At 47.8% G+C, this 17537-nt stretch overlaps 1 protein-coding gene across 2 annotated transcripts in view; it reads right to left on the bottom strand.

The window, feature by feature from the left end:
• GLI2 (GLI family zinc finger 2) overlaps positions 1-17537 on the bottom strand; it is a 94464-nt gene that overhangs the window by 66856 nt on the left and 10071 nt on the right. Inside the window, exons 1-2 of one of the 2 annotated variants that reach the window (XM_044304311.1) lie at positions 7059-7193; positions 4445-4594 (exon numbers count right to left, since the gene is read on the bottom strand). In XM_044304311.1, coding sequence (XP_044160246.1) covers positions 4445-4565 — 121 coding nt within the window. In that variant the 5' untranslated portion in view covers positions 4566-4594; positions 7059-7193. Of the gene's footprint in view, positions 1-4444; positions 4595-7058; positions 7194-17537 lie in introns of those variants that run through there. The other variant, XM_044304310.1, reaches the window with a different exon arrangement.

Here is a 17537-nt window from a genome sequence, read left to right as displayed (position 1 = left end):
AGGCACGAGGGCAATTATCTATCATACAGATCTTTGCATGGGCTGAGAAGTCAGGGAGAGTGCTAGGGCTTTTACAGGCCTCACCCTTATGTTCCTTAGTTTGGGATCAAGTCAGTCGGATCTTCATTTGTTGTCTTCTAGTTTTCTGCAACACCATCCGTGACAGGCTGCCAGGAAAGCTCCCATGATTGTTGTCACCCAGCTTTCCCAGAGTCCTGTAAGTCAAGTCTATAGATGCATTGCCTCCATTGCTGCAATGAACATGGCCAGGTGACAGATTCTGCTATGGGTATCACCCAGCTTTCTCTGCAGCAAACAGTATATAAAGATGCTATAACGGGGGATTCTATTGATATCTTCCTTTAGGTAATGAGCCCCAGAAGTTACTAAAATCCAGTCTGTAAATTGTGAGTTGCCCCCATAGATCAGCTGCTCCGACACCTCAGCAGCTCGCACCAAATAAATTGCCGGCCCCGTGATAAATGGTTCTATTAGCGACCCAGATTATTCAGCCAGATAGGACGCGCGGCAGTGAGCGCAGTGCACCCTGCGCCGTCCTGGCGGTTGTAAATAGGTTATTTTGTGTGTAAATAACACATTAAAAATCTGCATTAGCCGTGTTCTCCGAAAGACCGGGAAAGTGTGAGAAATAAATAACGGCAGACAAGCGAGTAAAATAAAGGACAGCATTAATGGCGCTCGCCCGGAGGAAGCCACTTACACATGACGAACGTGCTAACAATCTGAATATAGCCGCCATTAAACATGCACAGTCTGGATACGCACCAGGCCGTTATTCCGCCGCGTCCCGTAGAAATCAGAAGTGACAGAATTTGGAGAGCAGAAAACTGCGCAGAGATTAAACGCTCAGCTCTTCCTGTGGTGGCCATAAATCAGATCACCGCTGTTAACCCTTCTCTGTCCAGGGGAAGCGGCTGAACGCGGCTCTCGCGGTCTGGGGACTCAGGACTCCGCTAATTAAATGACCACTAAACTGAATCCAACAGGAAGTCATTACAATGTAGCGGCAGAGATCGGATTCATGATGCAAGATGATACGTTGTAACCACGTGGATGACTTCACACCTGATCGTCCTCAGACTCCACGTCCGGGGCAAAGATTCAGTTTGCTGCCCCAGACTAGGAGCAGTTAGAGTGCCCCTTAACACTCATGCAAATAATTCCTCACCCATTTCAAGATTTTTAGATTGGATAAAAAAAAAAAAAATATATAACAAAGTCAGGTTTACAGTCTCTGGATTTTTCCCATTCACTGTCAACAAGCAGAGATCTTGAAACACTAAAATGTAGAACGTTATAGTACTTTTGGGAGGATCTCTGGAGTTAGAAGAACCCTCCGGGGGTCACATCTTTTACCGCAAGGTCCAAGACTAGAAATGAATAGACCGCCGAGTGATTGTCCCATAGACTCAATGATAACTTGATTTCCTGCTTTTGCCTCCGTCCTTATTCTATCTGTTCCCGATTTTAGGCTGGAGAACTAGAAGTCCCAGCAGAGCCTGTACTGGAGCACACAATCCTCCCATCAGAATAATTTAGCATTTCTTTCACCCTGAACCCATAATTAACATGAAACCTAACTGCAGACGGCTGACGACGGCCCCTTCTCCCCGCGGGTCACCGTGACTTATTTATTAGGATCCTTTTATGGGCTTTTTAGGACTGATTAGTCGTCTCTTTCATCATCTCTCCGCTCACTCTTCAAATGCAGTCGCTGTAAGTTCTGCGCCCGGGTGCCTCACCGCCATGTCTCAGCTTTTCATCCTTCATTCGACAGGAGATGAGAGCGGGTACAGCGGGCAGGAGGCTGGTTACTGGGGCGTCCCAGAGCTTCTGTTCCAGGCAGGAGACACCATATTTAATGCAAGAAGCCAAATGTGTAACATCGCTGTCACTGCGCCATTCTTTAACCCCGATATGATATGATGACTGTCCCCATGTGTGACCATAAGGCCCCTTTTACAAGAGCGAGAATTCCACATGGGTGCAATGCGTGATGTGAACGCATTGCGCCCGCACGGAATCCGGACCCATTCATTTAAATGGGTCTGTGCACATTAGCGGTGGTTTTCATGCATCACTTTTGCGTTGCATAAAAAATCACAGCAGGTTCTATATTCTGCGATTTTCACGCAACGCTGGCCCCAATAGAAGTGAATGGGGCTGCGTGAAAATCGCATCCGCAAGCAAGTGCGGAAGCGATGTGATTTTTACGGATGGTTGCTAAGAGATGTTGTTTGTAAACATTCAGTTGTTTATCACACGCGTGCAAAACGCTGAAAATCACATTGCACCCGTGCGAAAAAACTGAACAACTGAACGCAATTGCAGGCAAAACTGAATGGCTTGGTTTGCAAAATTGAGCAGTTTTCACTGAACGCATCCGCAGCGCATCCGGACCTAATCCGGACACACTCGTCTGCAAGGGGCCCAATAGGGTTTTACTTCTTTACAAAACATAAGTGGCAAGAGCAAGCGCTAAAACAATTGTGCAAAAATCCCTGATATTTGAAACCCGCTTTATATTTATTCCTTTTTTTGGTTTTAATGCAAATTAGGCTTAACCTCAATATAACAAACATTTGGAAATTTTTCATCAGACTTTCTGTTTCAATTTTTCTTCTTGCATTTTCAAGACCTCTGCTAGCTGTCAGTAACTGGCAAGCCTTTTTAACATCTAGAGTTTTAAAAAATCCATCTGACCTAAGATCTTTTTAGAGATGAAGGTCCGTTACAGTGTATCCGGTGGTGAACTAATCACAGACACAGAAATCTCTGTCCTGATGATTTGTTACAATGTATCAGTCTGGAATTCACACCGTTCCATGCTGATCAGAGCAATTTCCATTTCATTTGCTAGAACAGGGATTTTAGTCATCAGAGGGTCCAGGAACCTAAGATTAGGAGGATACTGGGAGATAAGGAGGGCGGGAAGGGGTCATTACTGGAAACCATCAATTAGGAAGGAGCCTCAGCATCCAGCGCAGCGTTAACGGCTGTGTACAATCACACCTCAGCATCTGCCACAAGGGTAATTAAAGCCACAGGCCCGACCCCTGCTGTCTTCAAAGGCTCCCCCCCCCCAGCCATGAGACTGTTATCTAGGAACAGCCCCTAATAAAACGCCAAGCGCCCCCTGAAACCTGTCAGATCCCCAGATTCCTTCACAAAGGGAATTCATCACATGGAACAAATGGTGTCCTCGGATACAAGAGACCCTGGGGTTCAAAACACCATAAAGACTCCATCACTTTCCTTTATCTGGAATAGTCAGGACATCATCCGGGACACCTCCAAAGTATTCCAAATCCCTGGAACGGTGCACCCTGTGTATCTAATCCTATCCTGTGTGATACTGTCTGCTGAGCTGTGTATCTAATCCTATCCTGTGTGATACTGTCTGCTGAGCTGTGTATCTAATCCTATCCTGTGTGATACTGTCTGCTGAGCTGTGTATCTAATCCTATCCTGTGTGATACTGTCTGCTGAGCTGTGTATCTAATCCTATTCTGTGTGATACTGACTGCTGAGCTTTGTATCTAATCCTATCCTGTGTGATACTGTCTGCTGAGCTGTGTATCTAATCCTGTCCTGTGTGATACTGTCTGCTGAGCCGTGTATCTAATCCTATTCTGTGTGATACTGACTGCTGAGCTTTGTATCTAATCCTATCCTGTGTGATACTGTCTGCTGAGCTGTGTATCTAATCCTGTCCTGTGTGATACTGTCTGCTGAGCTGTGTATCTAATCCTATCCTGTGTGATACTGTCTGCTGAGCTGTGTATCTAATCCTATCCTGTGTGATACTGTCTGCTGAGCTGTGTATCTAATCCTATCCTGTGTGATACTGTCTGCTGAGCTGTGTATCTAATCCTATCCTGTGTGATACCGTCTGCTAAGCTGTGTATCTAATCCTGTCCTGTGTGATACAGTCTGCTGAGCTGTGTATCTAATCCTTTTCTGTGTGATACTGTCTGCTGAGACCATGTATCTAATCCTATCCTGTGTGATACTGTCTGCTGAGCTGTGTATCTAATCCTTTTCTGTGTGATACTGTCTGCTGTGCTGTGTATCTAAGCCTACCATGTGTGATACAGTCCGAGGGCAGCACACGCGATACATTCACTATGGTTGCTATAAGGTCTGTAGTAAGTGGAAGTCATAGGGTCGTCTTCTATAGATCTGTTCCTGGGAAAGCTGGGTAACAATAGTCGTGTCCTTGCAGCGCCCACAGTGAAGGTCACCCCACTTTTTGGGGAATCTGGAGAGATGTGGGTGACAGTCCTTGTAGGGGCTGTAATGGCAGTCATTTTGCTGGTCACCCAGCTTTCCTGGACACAGATATCATACAGGAGGACGAGTCCAGGACTTCCCGCGGTGTCTTCATCTCAGGGTCTATACATTAGACATGTAGATCTCGTACCTCCTGGTGATGAGTTCAGGACCCCGGATTTCTTCCCAATGTCCGAGTAGCCGTTCCCCTCCAGAATGGACGTCTTCGCCTCCTTCTTGTGCGCTGCGATCACGGGGCCGGCGTTCTCCATCTCAACGGCTCATATTCCACAGACGGAGCCTGGAACGAGATCTCAGCATTAGGACCTTATTATGGGGGGCACATACCTGCTGTAGGTCGGGGCCGCACCCGGACTTTGTCACATGACTGCGATGGCCGCATGACAAAAGTCTGTGTGACGCCTCGGCCCTACAAGAAACCAGTCCTGGGGAACCAAGGAGCCCGAGCCTCCACCAAAGGTACAGGTAACATGGAAGGATCCTAGGACAGCAGGGGGCAGGACGCCCCTTCCCTTGCCCACGTGGACCCCTATTTCCACATACACAGAGGGGGCACTGACCTGGAACACCCTATGAGTACCGTGAGGGGGGGGGGGATTAGATTGCAAGTCCCCGGCCCCATTTCATGGATACGTGTCTGTATTTACAAATCTAAAAAAACAACAACAAAAAAACTAAAACAGCTGCGTTACTTTTTTGTCAATATCCACAGGGGAGGGAGAGGCGCAGCTGTCACTCCGGGACATTGTGGGGTCACTGACCCCCCTGATATGAGGAACCCTGAGAAACTAAAGGCAAAAATGTCCAAAAAATCTGGACTCCAGACTGATATACATTGTAACAGAGTGTCAGGACAGGAGTCAGAGGTCAGCGCCGCGCCTGGAATCACTGGCTGGGTGAGAAGTAGAGTGATCCCTGGGATCTGGTGATTACAGGATCGGTGAATATGGCGGCACATGATCAGCGCCTCCCAGGCATCTACAAGAGCGGAAATCTTCTGATAAACTGCATCACGAAGGATCAGGACTCTAATATAACAGATCCAAATCATGGCCGTGGGACATACACAAACCATCCATATAACCAACATAACACACATCTACATAAAATCTACATGACACACACATCGTACATGTAATGTACCAAACACACGCGTCACGCGCTTCACGAGCCGCCCGTCATGGCTCTTCTTGCTCAGACATCGTTCAATGTTTCCTTATCTGCTAATTATCTTTCTCTGTTTGACTAATGAGCGGTTTATAACGAGCGCACACAGCGAGAATGAAGAGCAGAAACCACATCCGTGTCCTCGTACAAAGACTGGATGTCTGTCTGTCCTCTATAGACTATAAGACCGAATGTCTGTCTGTCCTCTATAGACTATAAGACTGGATGTCAGTCTGTCCTCTATAGACTATAAGACCGAATGTCTGTCTGTCCTCTATAGACTATAGGACTGGATGTCAGTCTGTCCTCTATAGACTATAAGACCGGATGTCTGTCTGTCCTCTATGGACTATAAGACCGGATGTCTGTCTGTCCTCTATGGACTATAAGACCGAATGTCTATCTGTCCTGTATAGAGTATAAGACTGGATGTCTGTCTGTCCTCTATAGACTATAAGACTGGATGTCTGTCTGTCTGTCCTCTATAGGCATCTAAACGACTGGAGCTTTTCACCCCAGGTTTGGCACTACAGTACAGATGTGGTTGTCATATGGGCACAGACATGGCCTGTATGTCCGCAGTGTGTCGGCCTTTGCCGGGCGCAGTCTCCAGGATTTGCCAGTAGCCGATCGTAGACTTTACTAGATAATCGCTGCCCGCGCCTTCCCTTCATACAGCTGATCGGCGGGGGTGCAAGGTGTCGGAACCCCGCAGATCTTATACTAATGACCTATACTATAAAAGCCCGGAGAACTTCTTTAAAGCCTCTCTGGCCGTCAGATTTTCATTTCACGTTTCCAAGGTGTATTGGACTGGACTTCGGAGCCGGCAGTACACCGACACTGGATGTACCGCCAGAGCAGAGGATCTTATTCCACGGGTTAAGGGCCCATGCATGCAACCGTAGTTTGCATAGGACATAAGTGCGAGATTGGTGGGGTCCCGCTTCTACCCCGGCAGCATCTGGTACTTTTCCAGTGATCCCAATACAGATATCATATACACATCATTCATAGTTACACATGTATCATATGGAGATGGAGGATACAGTGTGGATACAATGTAACTGTATACAGATATATAATATACACGTATCATATAGAGACGGAGGATACAATGTAACTGTATACAGATATATAATATACACACATCGCACTTGCACTTCTATACACCGTACATACAGAGCACACATATATACACGCCACTCTACTGCGCAGACAATCTGATCATTATGATTGCATGAAGATCAGATGTGCACAATTTCTGTCTGACATATTGGGGGGGGGGGGGGTCATCATTACTTGGTGAAGATGAAGGGACAAGACGCCGCCAGATCTCATCACTGTGATAAAACAATGCAGTAATCACCGCTGTTAGGCCCTGTTCACACTGTGATTGCTCTACACAGCAGGAGCATCCCCCAACACACAGCCTTACACAGCAGGAGCATCCACCAACACACAGCTGCCTCCATTGGGTTTAGTGTAAGCACCATAGGCTTTCCCAGCACAAGTCTGGTGTGAACAGCGCCTGACGTGAAGTGATGACACAGGAGTCTATGGAGATGGAAAATTACCGTAAAGTTAGCGCTCCCTGGACATGTGACAGCGTAGAGCGCCACAGACAATGTCAGCACCAAATAGACAGCGAGACATAATCCAAACACCTCCAGAGCAGAAATCCGAGATCCTGAGGCTCCTGTCACCGCCAGCACCATCCAAACACAAAACGTCTGACAGAACCCAGCGCTTCCTGCTCCTTACAAGTCCCGGCCTGTCCGTCCTCAAGATCCTCGTCTGCTCCCGAGATCTGCGCTAATAATCCCGCGCTGAAAGATACGAGCGCAAATATCCTCCGAAAGGACACAGCCGAGTCACCAGAGGACAGTGCCACTGTATCTAAGCTGCTCATGTGTGATACTGTATCTAAGCATGTGTGACAATATCTGTGAAGCTATGTATCTAATCCTGTCCTGTGTGATACGGTCTGCTGAGCTGTGTATCTAATCCTACCGTGTGATACTGTCTGCTGAGCTGTGTATCTAATCCTATCATATGTGATACTGTCTGCTGAGCTGTGTATCTAATCCTATCCTGTGTGATACTGACTGCTGAGCTGTGTATCTAATCCTACTGTGTGATACTGACTGCTGAGCTGTGTATCTAATCCTACCGTGTGGTGCTGTCTGCTGAGCTCTGTCTGCTGAGCTGTGTATCTAATCCTATCATATGTGATACTGTCTGCTGAGCTCTGTCTGCTGAGCTGTGTATCTAATCCTATCCTGTGTGATACTGTCTGCTGAGCTGTGTATCTAATCCTATCCTGTGTAATACTGTCTGCTGAGCTGTGTATCTAATCCTATCCTGTGTGATACTGTCTGCTGATCTGTGTATCTAATCCTATCCTGTGTGATACTGTCTGCTGAGCTGTGTATCTAATCGTATCCTGTGTGATACGGTCTGCTGAGCTGTGTATCTAATCATATCCTGTGTGATACTGTCTGCTGAGCTGTGTATCTAATCGTATCCTGTGTGATACTGTCTGCTGAGCTGTGTATCTAATCGTATCCTGTGTGATACTGTCTGCTGAGCTGTGTATCTAATCGTATCCTGTGTGATACTGTCTGCTGAGCTGTGTATCTAATCGTATCCTGTGTGATACTGTCTGCTGAGCTGTGTATCTAATCGTATCCTGTGTGATACTGTCTGCTGAGCTGTGTATCTAATCGTATCCTGTGTGATACTGTCTGCTGAGCTGTGTATCTAATCCTCTCCTGTGTGATACTGTCTGCTGAGCTGTGTATCTAATCCTATCCTGTGTGATACTGTCTGCTGAGCTGTGTATCTAATCCTATCCTGTGTGATACTGTCTGCTGAGCTGTGTATCTAATCCTATCCTGTGTGATACTGTCTGCTGAGCTGTGTATCTAATCCTATCCTGTGTGATACTGTCTGCAGAGCTGTGTATCTAATCCTATCCTGTGTAATACTGTCTGCTGAGCTGTGTATCTAATCCAATCATGTGTGATACTGTCTGCTGAGCCTCTGTATCTAAGCCCATCATTCCTGCGATACGTCGAGTGGATACAGTTTCCTGCCTCCATGCTGACGCTCTCCTCCCGCCCCCATCTCTTTATATGAATCATATCTGAGATTCGGAGGAGCCGGGAATGTGGCGGATGAAGGAGATAAAGGAATGATCTGTGATCTGCTGGGAACGCCATTTCTAAATATTAATACACACAAGACAGCAATTTCCTGCGCTCCTAGGGCCACACCAGCACAGGGAAGCCCCTCAGGACAGCGGGGGCCGCGGAGGGGGCGGTTATGCTGACACCCCTGTTTCCTGTGAGGTTTGGGGGGAGGCGGGGGGATAAAAAGATCCAGCTGGGCGCTCAGGACTGTGAGGGGCCACCGTATTATTACTGCTCTGTGTGAACTGAACTCCTGACCCCTTCTGATGTGACTCACTGATACTCCGGATTACTCATTATTACTCCAGTATCACCCCCCATCCATAATGACGGAGCCTCACACCATAAAAGGGAAAAAGTGGGATCTAATAAAACCAGAGGATCCACAAAGCCCCAAACTATCGTTACCCAGAAGCCCCTGCAAACCCAAACAGTCTGCATGGAAAATACTGCCACTTCTGAACCCTGTACAGACGTCTCACAGCTGAGGACCTGTTACAGTGTATCAGTCCTGAAAATCCTCTGCCACTTCTGAACCCTGTACAGACCTAATATGTCTCACTGCTGAGGATCCGTTATAGTGTATCAGTCCTGAAAAACATGTAAACAGCCTGAACTCCAGACTGATACATTTTACCTGCGCTGACACATTGTAACAGTCAGGACCTGGAATATTTGACTAATGTCTTGACTCAGAATTGCAGCCAGTAACCCAGTGACTCACAGAGAAACTTCAGAAAGAAAGACCCCAGAAACCTCAAAAAGACCCCAGACCTCCTTAAAGATCTGAGACATCTGAAGAATAAAACCCAAGACGTTATCAATGACGGAATCCAGGCTGAGCAATAAACTGCAGAAACCCAGCACACGACCTCTGCAGAAGAAATTCCCAGAAATAGAGAGCAAGCATGCAAAGAATCTCCAGCGCTGCACAGTGGTGTATCTAAGGCGACTTTCACACTAGCAGTTTTTGCGGATCTGTCATGGATCTGCAAAAACGCTTCCGTTACCATAATGCAAACGCATGCATCCGTCATGAATGGATCCGGTTGTATTATGTCTTATATAGCCATGACGGATCGTCTGGAACACCATTGGAAGTCAATGGGGGTGGATCAGTTTTCTATTGTGTCAGAGAAAACGGATCCGTCCCCATTGACTTACATTGTGTGTCAGGACGGATCCGTCTTGCTCCGCACCACATCGCGGACAGAAAAACGCTCCAGAGCGGAATGAAGACTGATCGGAGGCAAACTGACGCATTCTGAGCGGATCCTTTTCCAGACAGAATGCATTAGGGCAAAACTGATCCATTTTGGACGCTTGTGAGAGCCCTGAACGCATCTCGCAAACAGAAAGCCAAAACACCAGTGTGAATGTAGCCTAGGCCTCTCATGTGAGCCAGTGTATCTAAGCCCCTCGTGTGATGCTGCCGGCTGAGACTCCGCATCTTAGGACGCCTTCACAAGCTGCTGAATTTTCTGTGACTGATAATCAGTTCCATTCATTTGAATCGGGAAGCAAGAAGGTGGGTGATGTCTGCAAGTCCCAATCGGGTGAACCCTAAGATGTGTGATACTGCCTGCTGAGCTGTGTATCTAATCCTATCCTGTGTGATACTGCCTGCTGAGCTGTGTATCTAATCCTATCCTGTGTGATACTGTCTGCTGAGCTGTGTATCTAATCCTATCCTGTGTGACACTGTCTGCTGAGCTGTGTATCTAATCCTATCCTGTGTGATACTGTCTGCTGAGCTGTGTATCTAATCCTATCCTGTGTGATACTGCCTGCTGAGCTGTGTATCTAATCCTATCCTGTGTGATACTGTCTGCTGAGCTGTGTATCTAATCCTATCCTGTGTGACACTGTCTGCTGAGCTGTGTATCTAATCCTATCCTGTGTGATACTGTCTGCTGAGCTGTGTATCTAATCCTATCCTGTGTGATACAGTCTGCTGAGCTGTGTATCTAATCCTATCCTGTGTGATACAGTCTGCTGAGCTGTGTATCTAATCCTCTTCTGTGTGATACAGTCTGCAGAGCTGTGTATCTAATCCTATCCTGTGTGATACAGTCTGCTGAGCTGTGTATCTAATCCTATCCTGTGTGATACTGTCTGCTGAGCTGTGTATCTAATCCTATCCTGTGTGATACTGCCTGCTGAGCTGTGTATCTAATCCCACTATGTGTGATACCCTCTCAGAGAAGCGCAGGGCACTACACGCTACATGACTGGGCTCTTGGTCTGTGTTTCATCTTCAGACGTGGACATGTAAAGAGCCCGTGTAATGTCACCGCCATTAACCTTTGACCCCAGAGACCACTGGTTCTCATCCATAAAGCCCCTAAATTTAGCTTTCCCCAGAAAATGAGCCTCTTATGAAAGGATCTATTGAATGCTACAATGAATGATTAAGATTGCCATTGTCTGGGGCCCGGGCCCTTCAGTCCATAAATAAGGGTCAGAACTAAAAGCTGCAGCAGAGACCCCCAGCCATGGGATCTAATATTTGGGGGAATGGTCACCGGATAAAGGTAACGTCTGCCACAGAACAGACACAGGAGAGTAACGTGGTCACTCAGGCCATGGCACCGGAGGGACACATGGCTCGTATGGCGCCTCCTTCACCAGATCTAGCTTAGCTGCATTGTCATTTGGAGTTTGGGCTAGCCTGAAATCCCCCTCCTGTCCCATAAGAGTCTTCGTTTGCTGCTTTCTACCTTCCCATGCTTTACCCTGCAGTCCTGCTTGTTCGGATTGACTGCTGTGTATATGCACAAGCTCAGTGTAGAGAGAGATGATTACAGTAAGGACAGAAGATTCTAAACTACAATAAACCACCGTGAGGAAGATGGAGATTATCAAGGAAGGGGAGGGGCCTCAATAAAGGGGAGGGGCCTGGAGGACATTTAAATAGGCACCTGTAGTGCACAAGGACACATTGTATTAGATGGCGCCATATCATAAGCTATGTTCCCGTAGGTGTCCATAGAGCCTCTGAGAAATGCCACAGACAGAAGTCCACTGGACTACAGAGACTTTCCATCTAAATCTGATTACTACGACCACGAGACACAGTAAGACGTGGTCTGCGCATTGTGAGGCCTTCGTGTCCAGGGACGTGCTGCCTGTATCTGTCAGCCTGTGCGTCCATAGCAACCAGACTGTCAGACAGGGACGCTGGGCAGCAGTCACACCGCGCCAGTCTCCATCTACTCCTGTCTTATTAATCAGATTTTCTGAGTTTTTTCCAAGGGAATGAACAAACCCCCCAGAACAGGACTTCATATGTCCCTGACATTGGATATCTGGGGGTCACCAATGGTAGCCCCCGGTCTTCTGAAACCGGCCGCACTGGCCTCCTGTCTATTGGAGGTTTAGGAATCCACAGAAGTATTATAAAACGAGGCACGGATGTGGAGAAGAGGAAGACAGCAAGTAAGAGGGTGTGAAGTAAGTGCGTGGGCAGCCATGGACCCCGTCCAGGAACCACATATAAAGAAATGTATGGAAGAAGTCGACATTTCACTGCACCCTGAAGTGATGAAAAATTGTCTTCCTCGGCCTGAAGCCACAGTCTGGGTGAAAACCACTGGTCACCACCACGGCTGTGGACACTGGGATGGTCACCCAACAGTCCACACATCAGCCACGTCCTGGCTGCTACTGATAACTGCGTGTGTCAGTCTATACTGAAGTTCTGGCGTCATATTCATGGAACAGGAAGCTTAGGATGAGCAGTGCTGTGGCGCATGTGCATTGTTGGAGGACACAGATTCATATTTAGGATAAAGCCTACAATTATTTATAGCGAATAATTCATTTATGTGTATATTTCTAGAGCTGTCACATGGGGGCTCATTGGTTACACTTCTCACATAAAGTGATACAAATGTTGCACTACTGACAATTACCGTTTTACAATATTTCTTGTGCTTGTTACAATGTTCATCCTGGCCGGCCCCCTCAGAAGATATCCCGCTGCGCAGTATTTAAGGGTTAATATAGGACAGTACACGATGGCAGATTAAGCAGCAGAGCCTATAGATTATGGAGACGATATGACGTATCAGTGCGAGGCCTCGTCCATTCAGAACAAAACGGAGAGAACCGCCGCAGGCTGTGGAGGGGATAAAAGGGTTAACGTTAGAGTGCTGGAATCCATAGAGTCACGACAGCTGCACAATGGTCCCTCTCTGCTTGTTAATGTCGAGCCCGCACAAGACACCCCATAAAATCATTGCTATTCACGGCCGCTAATAGCCATTAAAATTCAATCAATTCAGCTCAACACAAGTGTCCTCCAGGCCGCGCCGCCGCCGTCCCCGCTGGATGTGACTTATCGCATTGTGTCAGCGCCGAGAGCGGCTACTTGTCCTGAGAGCTCTTCAGCCGCCTCTTGTGTACTAAGAAAACAGCTTAACTTCTTCCCCACCGTCCGAGGCTGCCGGCCGGCGGCGAGGAAAGGGTTAAAGGCGACGGGGCCCATAGAAGCATGTTAATGCAGAGCAGATACCGGATATATCACCGCGTGTGCAAAAATCTATAAGTGCACACAATTCATCATGCAGTCAGGTTACACGAGAGCGGCAAAAAACACCTTCACTGGGGAGTCACTGTCATAGCCAATTAAATTGTAATGTACGAGGCAGGCCGTGGCGCGCCATTGTATCAGGTATCAGCCGCAAGACCAAAGACTTGGGTGACTACCAATATGGCTGCCCATACAGACTGTCATCAGCTTCCTCCGACCCCTTATATCCAGTGTAACGAGGCAGCCCCTCAGCATCCGGAAAAGCTGGGTGACAAGATCTCAGGAGCTGTCACAGGGGCCATATTTGTCCGAGAAACATGCGAGCGGAGAGAAGTGGCGACGCTTATCTGGGGGCTGAGATAAGCAGGGTCTAAGAAATATCAGTATCACCCACTGCAGAAGTGAGAGCATCGGGCAAATACTATAAACTGCGGTAAATGGTGCCAGGAGAGGAGTGCCAGTACGCCAGTCCTGGGGCTGGGAACGTGCAGCCATCTGAATAGAGGGCCGTTTCTTTAGATTCAGTCGCCCATTCTCTGTAACCGCTGGAACTCTGCATTCAGGACAATGGAGGTGACAGCGGCTTTATTCTCATGTTAATCCTCGTCAGTGGATACTGACAGTAACACTGCAACAACCCCCCCGGCCAAGAAAGCGCCCCCAAATATTTACCAGCCACTCAGGGGTTAAACAGTCCCAATTAAGTCACTATTTCTCCCTGGACCTTGAGCGAGAAGCGAACAGAAATCACTCTAAAAGGACTCCGAGCCAGAGCTAAAAAAAACTTTACAAAAACTCCAATCGTGCATCATCATTGTGAGCTCTGACCTGAAAAGCTTGCAATCTAAACCCCAAGATGGGCAATCTGACTTAGTTATTGTCCACAAAGACCACATTGATATTTAGGTACAAGATTCTGGGCTGATCTGTAAGACAAAGCTCCAAAGCCCCTGCATAGTCACAGAGTCATGCCCTACAATGCTGTCTGCCCAAAACCACCACTAGGGGGAGCTCACTGCATAATGTGTTAGAACTGAATACAAAGTATGCATTGGATGCAGTGAGCTCCCCCCAATGGTGGCTGCAGGCAGGCAGAGTTGTATGGCATAACTATGACTATGCAGGGGATTTGGAGCTCTGTATCAGAAAAGAAAAGCTCTGGCCTCTATACATATTTATGTGACACAATTCAGGGCTCATTTTCTGGCAGAATATTCTAAGGTGAATGCTCTACGATGTTAATCCCGGTCATTTTCACCCCACACAAGAGTTATGGTATCCAATGTTGTGATACTGATGCATATATCTGGTGGATCTACTAGGATATCTGACGCCGTCTGCTCAGCTGCTGTATCTATGTCACATGTGATACTGACTGTTGAACCGGTGTATCAAAGACCATTATGTGTTCTACTATCTGTTGAACTGCTGTATCTAATGCTATCATGTGCGATACTGTCTGCTGATCTGCTGTATCTAAGCCCCTGATGTGCGATACTGTCTGCTGAGCTGTTGTATCTAAGCCTCTGATGTGCGATACTGTCTGCTGAGCTGCTGTAGTTAAGCCTCTGATGTGTGATACTGTCTGCTGAGCTGCTGTATCTAAGCCCCTGATGTGCGATACGGTCTGCTGAGCTGCTGTATCTAAGTGCCTGATGTGCGATACTGTCTGCTGAGCTGCTGTATCTAAGCCCCTGATGTGCGATACTGTCTGCTGAGCTGCTGTATCTAAGCCCCTGATGTGCGATACTGTCTGCTGAGCTGCTGTATCTAAGCCCCTGATGTGCGATACTGTCTGCTGAGCTGCTGTATCTAAGCCTCTGATGTGCGATACTGTCTGCTGAGCTGCTGTATCTAAGCCTACGATCTGTGATACTGTCTGCTGAGCTGCTGTATCTAAGCCTCTGACGTGCGATACTGTCTGCTGAGCTGCTGTATCTAAGCCCTTGATGTGCGATATAGTCTTGGAGAACCCCACATGCCCCTCCCTTAGCCGCTCACACAGGGGTGCGCCACCAATGAGGCGAGGTGAGGCGAACCAGGTAGGAGCAAGTGGGGGGGGGGGGGGGGGGCAGCGGAAGTGGGGGGGGGGGGGAATTATCTGTTTCTGCAGTATAGTATTGGGAAGCACAGGGGGCACAGTATGTGGCGCTGCTTTACCCTGCATGTAATGTCTTTACCAGTAGGGCTGGAGAGAAGGGGTTAGGTTAAGAAATTGGCATCGGGTGGTTGGGGGCGCCGTTTCAGTTTTCGCCTCAGGCAGCAGAAAGGCTCGGTGCACCCCTGCGCTCACGTTATATGTTATTGCACGGTCTGGATGAGAGGACCTGTGTGTTGTGTACACGGACTGACCGCAGGCCACACATCTTCTCCTCTATACCGCAGTCGGTCCGTGTCGCTCGGGGAAGGCATTATTAATGATCACAGACACAGAATCCAGTGGATTTCTACAATCTCTTTCTGTGACTGAGGGTGTCTGATGCCCCCCGCCCCGCTGTATATTTTGGATTACTGGCCTCTATTTACTTTATTTTTTGGCACCGGCCGTTCGCAGGGAGCACAATATTTGTTTAAATTCCCTTTCATGCAGTGCGCTAAAAAAATATCATTTTTTTCCCCTCCTCTCCTGAATTCTTGCACAATGAAAGAGCCAGTTTATAAGTCCGGACCCGGATCCCACCCTCAGCTCCGCTGCAGAATAATATTTAGATGAGGGATGTCAGCCCCCGGCTCTGCTCAGGAGCCGCGTACCCAGAAACGACATCCAATACAGAAATCTGCATCCTCCTGCCTGTTTATCACCTTGTAAACCTGGACGGGAAACATTATTGATGCGAGTTGTTGGAGTTCTCATCTGGACACAAACATAAAAACTGAAAACTGCAGAAATAAACGAGAATGTAGCAAAACGTGGCAAAATCATCCAGAGAAAGGCAACCACTCAGCGTTCACCCCCACTGGTTACTGTACAGCTACAAGGAATCATCGTGGATGATGGGCACGTGTCACAGAGGTTCCTGGCCTCGCTGGAACAAGAGCCGGTTTTTATGTGTCAGCAGCAGTTGCTGTTTGACACCTCAATACTTAGTATGGCTGTAATAACTGATCCGGGACGGCCCTTACTGGGAGTAGTCAAAGTGCTGGGTGGGTGACTACTCCCCATGTTCCAGGCCGGGTTTTGCCAAGGCCTAAAAACCAGCCAGCACTGCCAGGTGAGGAGGATTACCTCAGTCTGACAGTGTAGCTCAGGTGGTCTGTGTGTGCTGGGATCTGAGGCTGGTGCCGTGCTCGAGGGCTGAGACCCATCTGTAAGGGAAACCGGCCCCTAAGAGCCTGCTATGGACTGCTGGAGGCAGAACTGCCAACAAGGTGATTTGGACTTTCCATTGTGTGTGAACTAACACCAAGACTGCAAAGAGATGTTTTGTTTTTGCTTTATGTGTGAATAAACACGGAAGTTTGATTTAAGAACTGGTAATTTGCCTCTGTACTGCATCCGCACACCCTGTCTACCAGAGCGAATCCACACAATACAGCCACGGCATGCACCGCTATTTCTCAGGACCATGTTAAAGCACGGGCTTTTTGGGGCAATGGGCCAGGGCCTGCTCCACCCGTCATGGGCTAAATGTGGGTCATAGCACAGGCTGTAGCTTTTGAGCTGATACTGTTACTACTGAGCCCCACATAGGGATGTTATTCTGGCCCTGCTGTGTGCTTGCTGTATGGCAGCAGCATGTGGGCACTGTATACGGGCATTATTTAGCTATGGAGCCTCTATAGACTCTGATCTGGACCTGTCTCTAGATGACAGATGAACAAACTGTTCTGCCCCATTTACAAAAAGAAAAAGAATCGCCAGCCGCCACGATGCAGATGAGGTCATTTGCTAAATTTTCCCTTGAAAGCAAATCTGAAATGCAGAAAATAAATCTTCCCAATGTATCATATAATGGTGGAGAGTTTGCCGAAAATGGAATCCGGCAGATAAATCCCCTTATGTCGACTCATGAGCTCAATACATCAGCAGCGCAAATGTCTCTCCTTTTCTGTCACAATCGGTGGCGTAGCTAGAAATAACTGGGCCCCACAGCAAGTTTTTGAATGGGGCTCCATCCCACAGTAATTTTTTCGCGACCCCTTCATGCCGCCCCCATTCCTGTGGCTAGTAAAGATCGCTCTCAGACCAGGCCCGGCCGCTGTTCGATCCGTTTTATACGCTGTCTATACTGTCACTGTATATCATTTCATTGTGTAATACTGTTGAGGAGGCCATGACAAAATCTTTTAGTCCTTCTCCTCCTGGAGGGTCAGGGCCCCGAAGCAGC

This window comes from Bufo gargarizans, chromosome 8, assembly GCF_014858855.1.
Source record: "Bufo gargarizans isolate SCDJY-AF-19 chromosome 8, ASM1485885v1, whole genome shotgun sequence".
NCBI lineage: Eukaryota > Metazoa > Chordata > Amphibia > Anura > Bufonidae > Bufo > Bufo gargarizans.
This window is presented reverse-complemented; position numbering and strand designations above follow the sequence as displayed.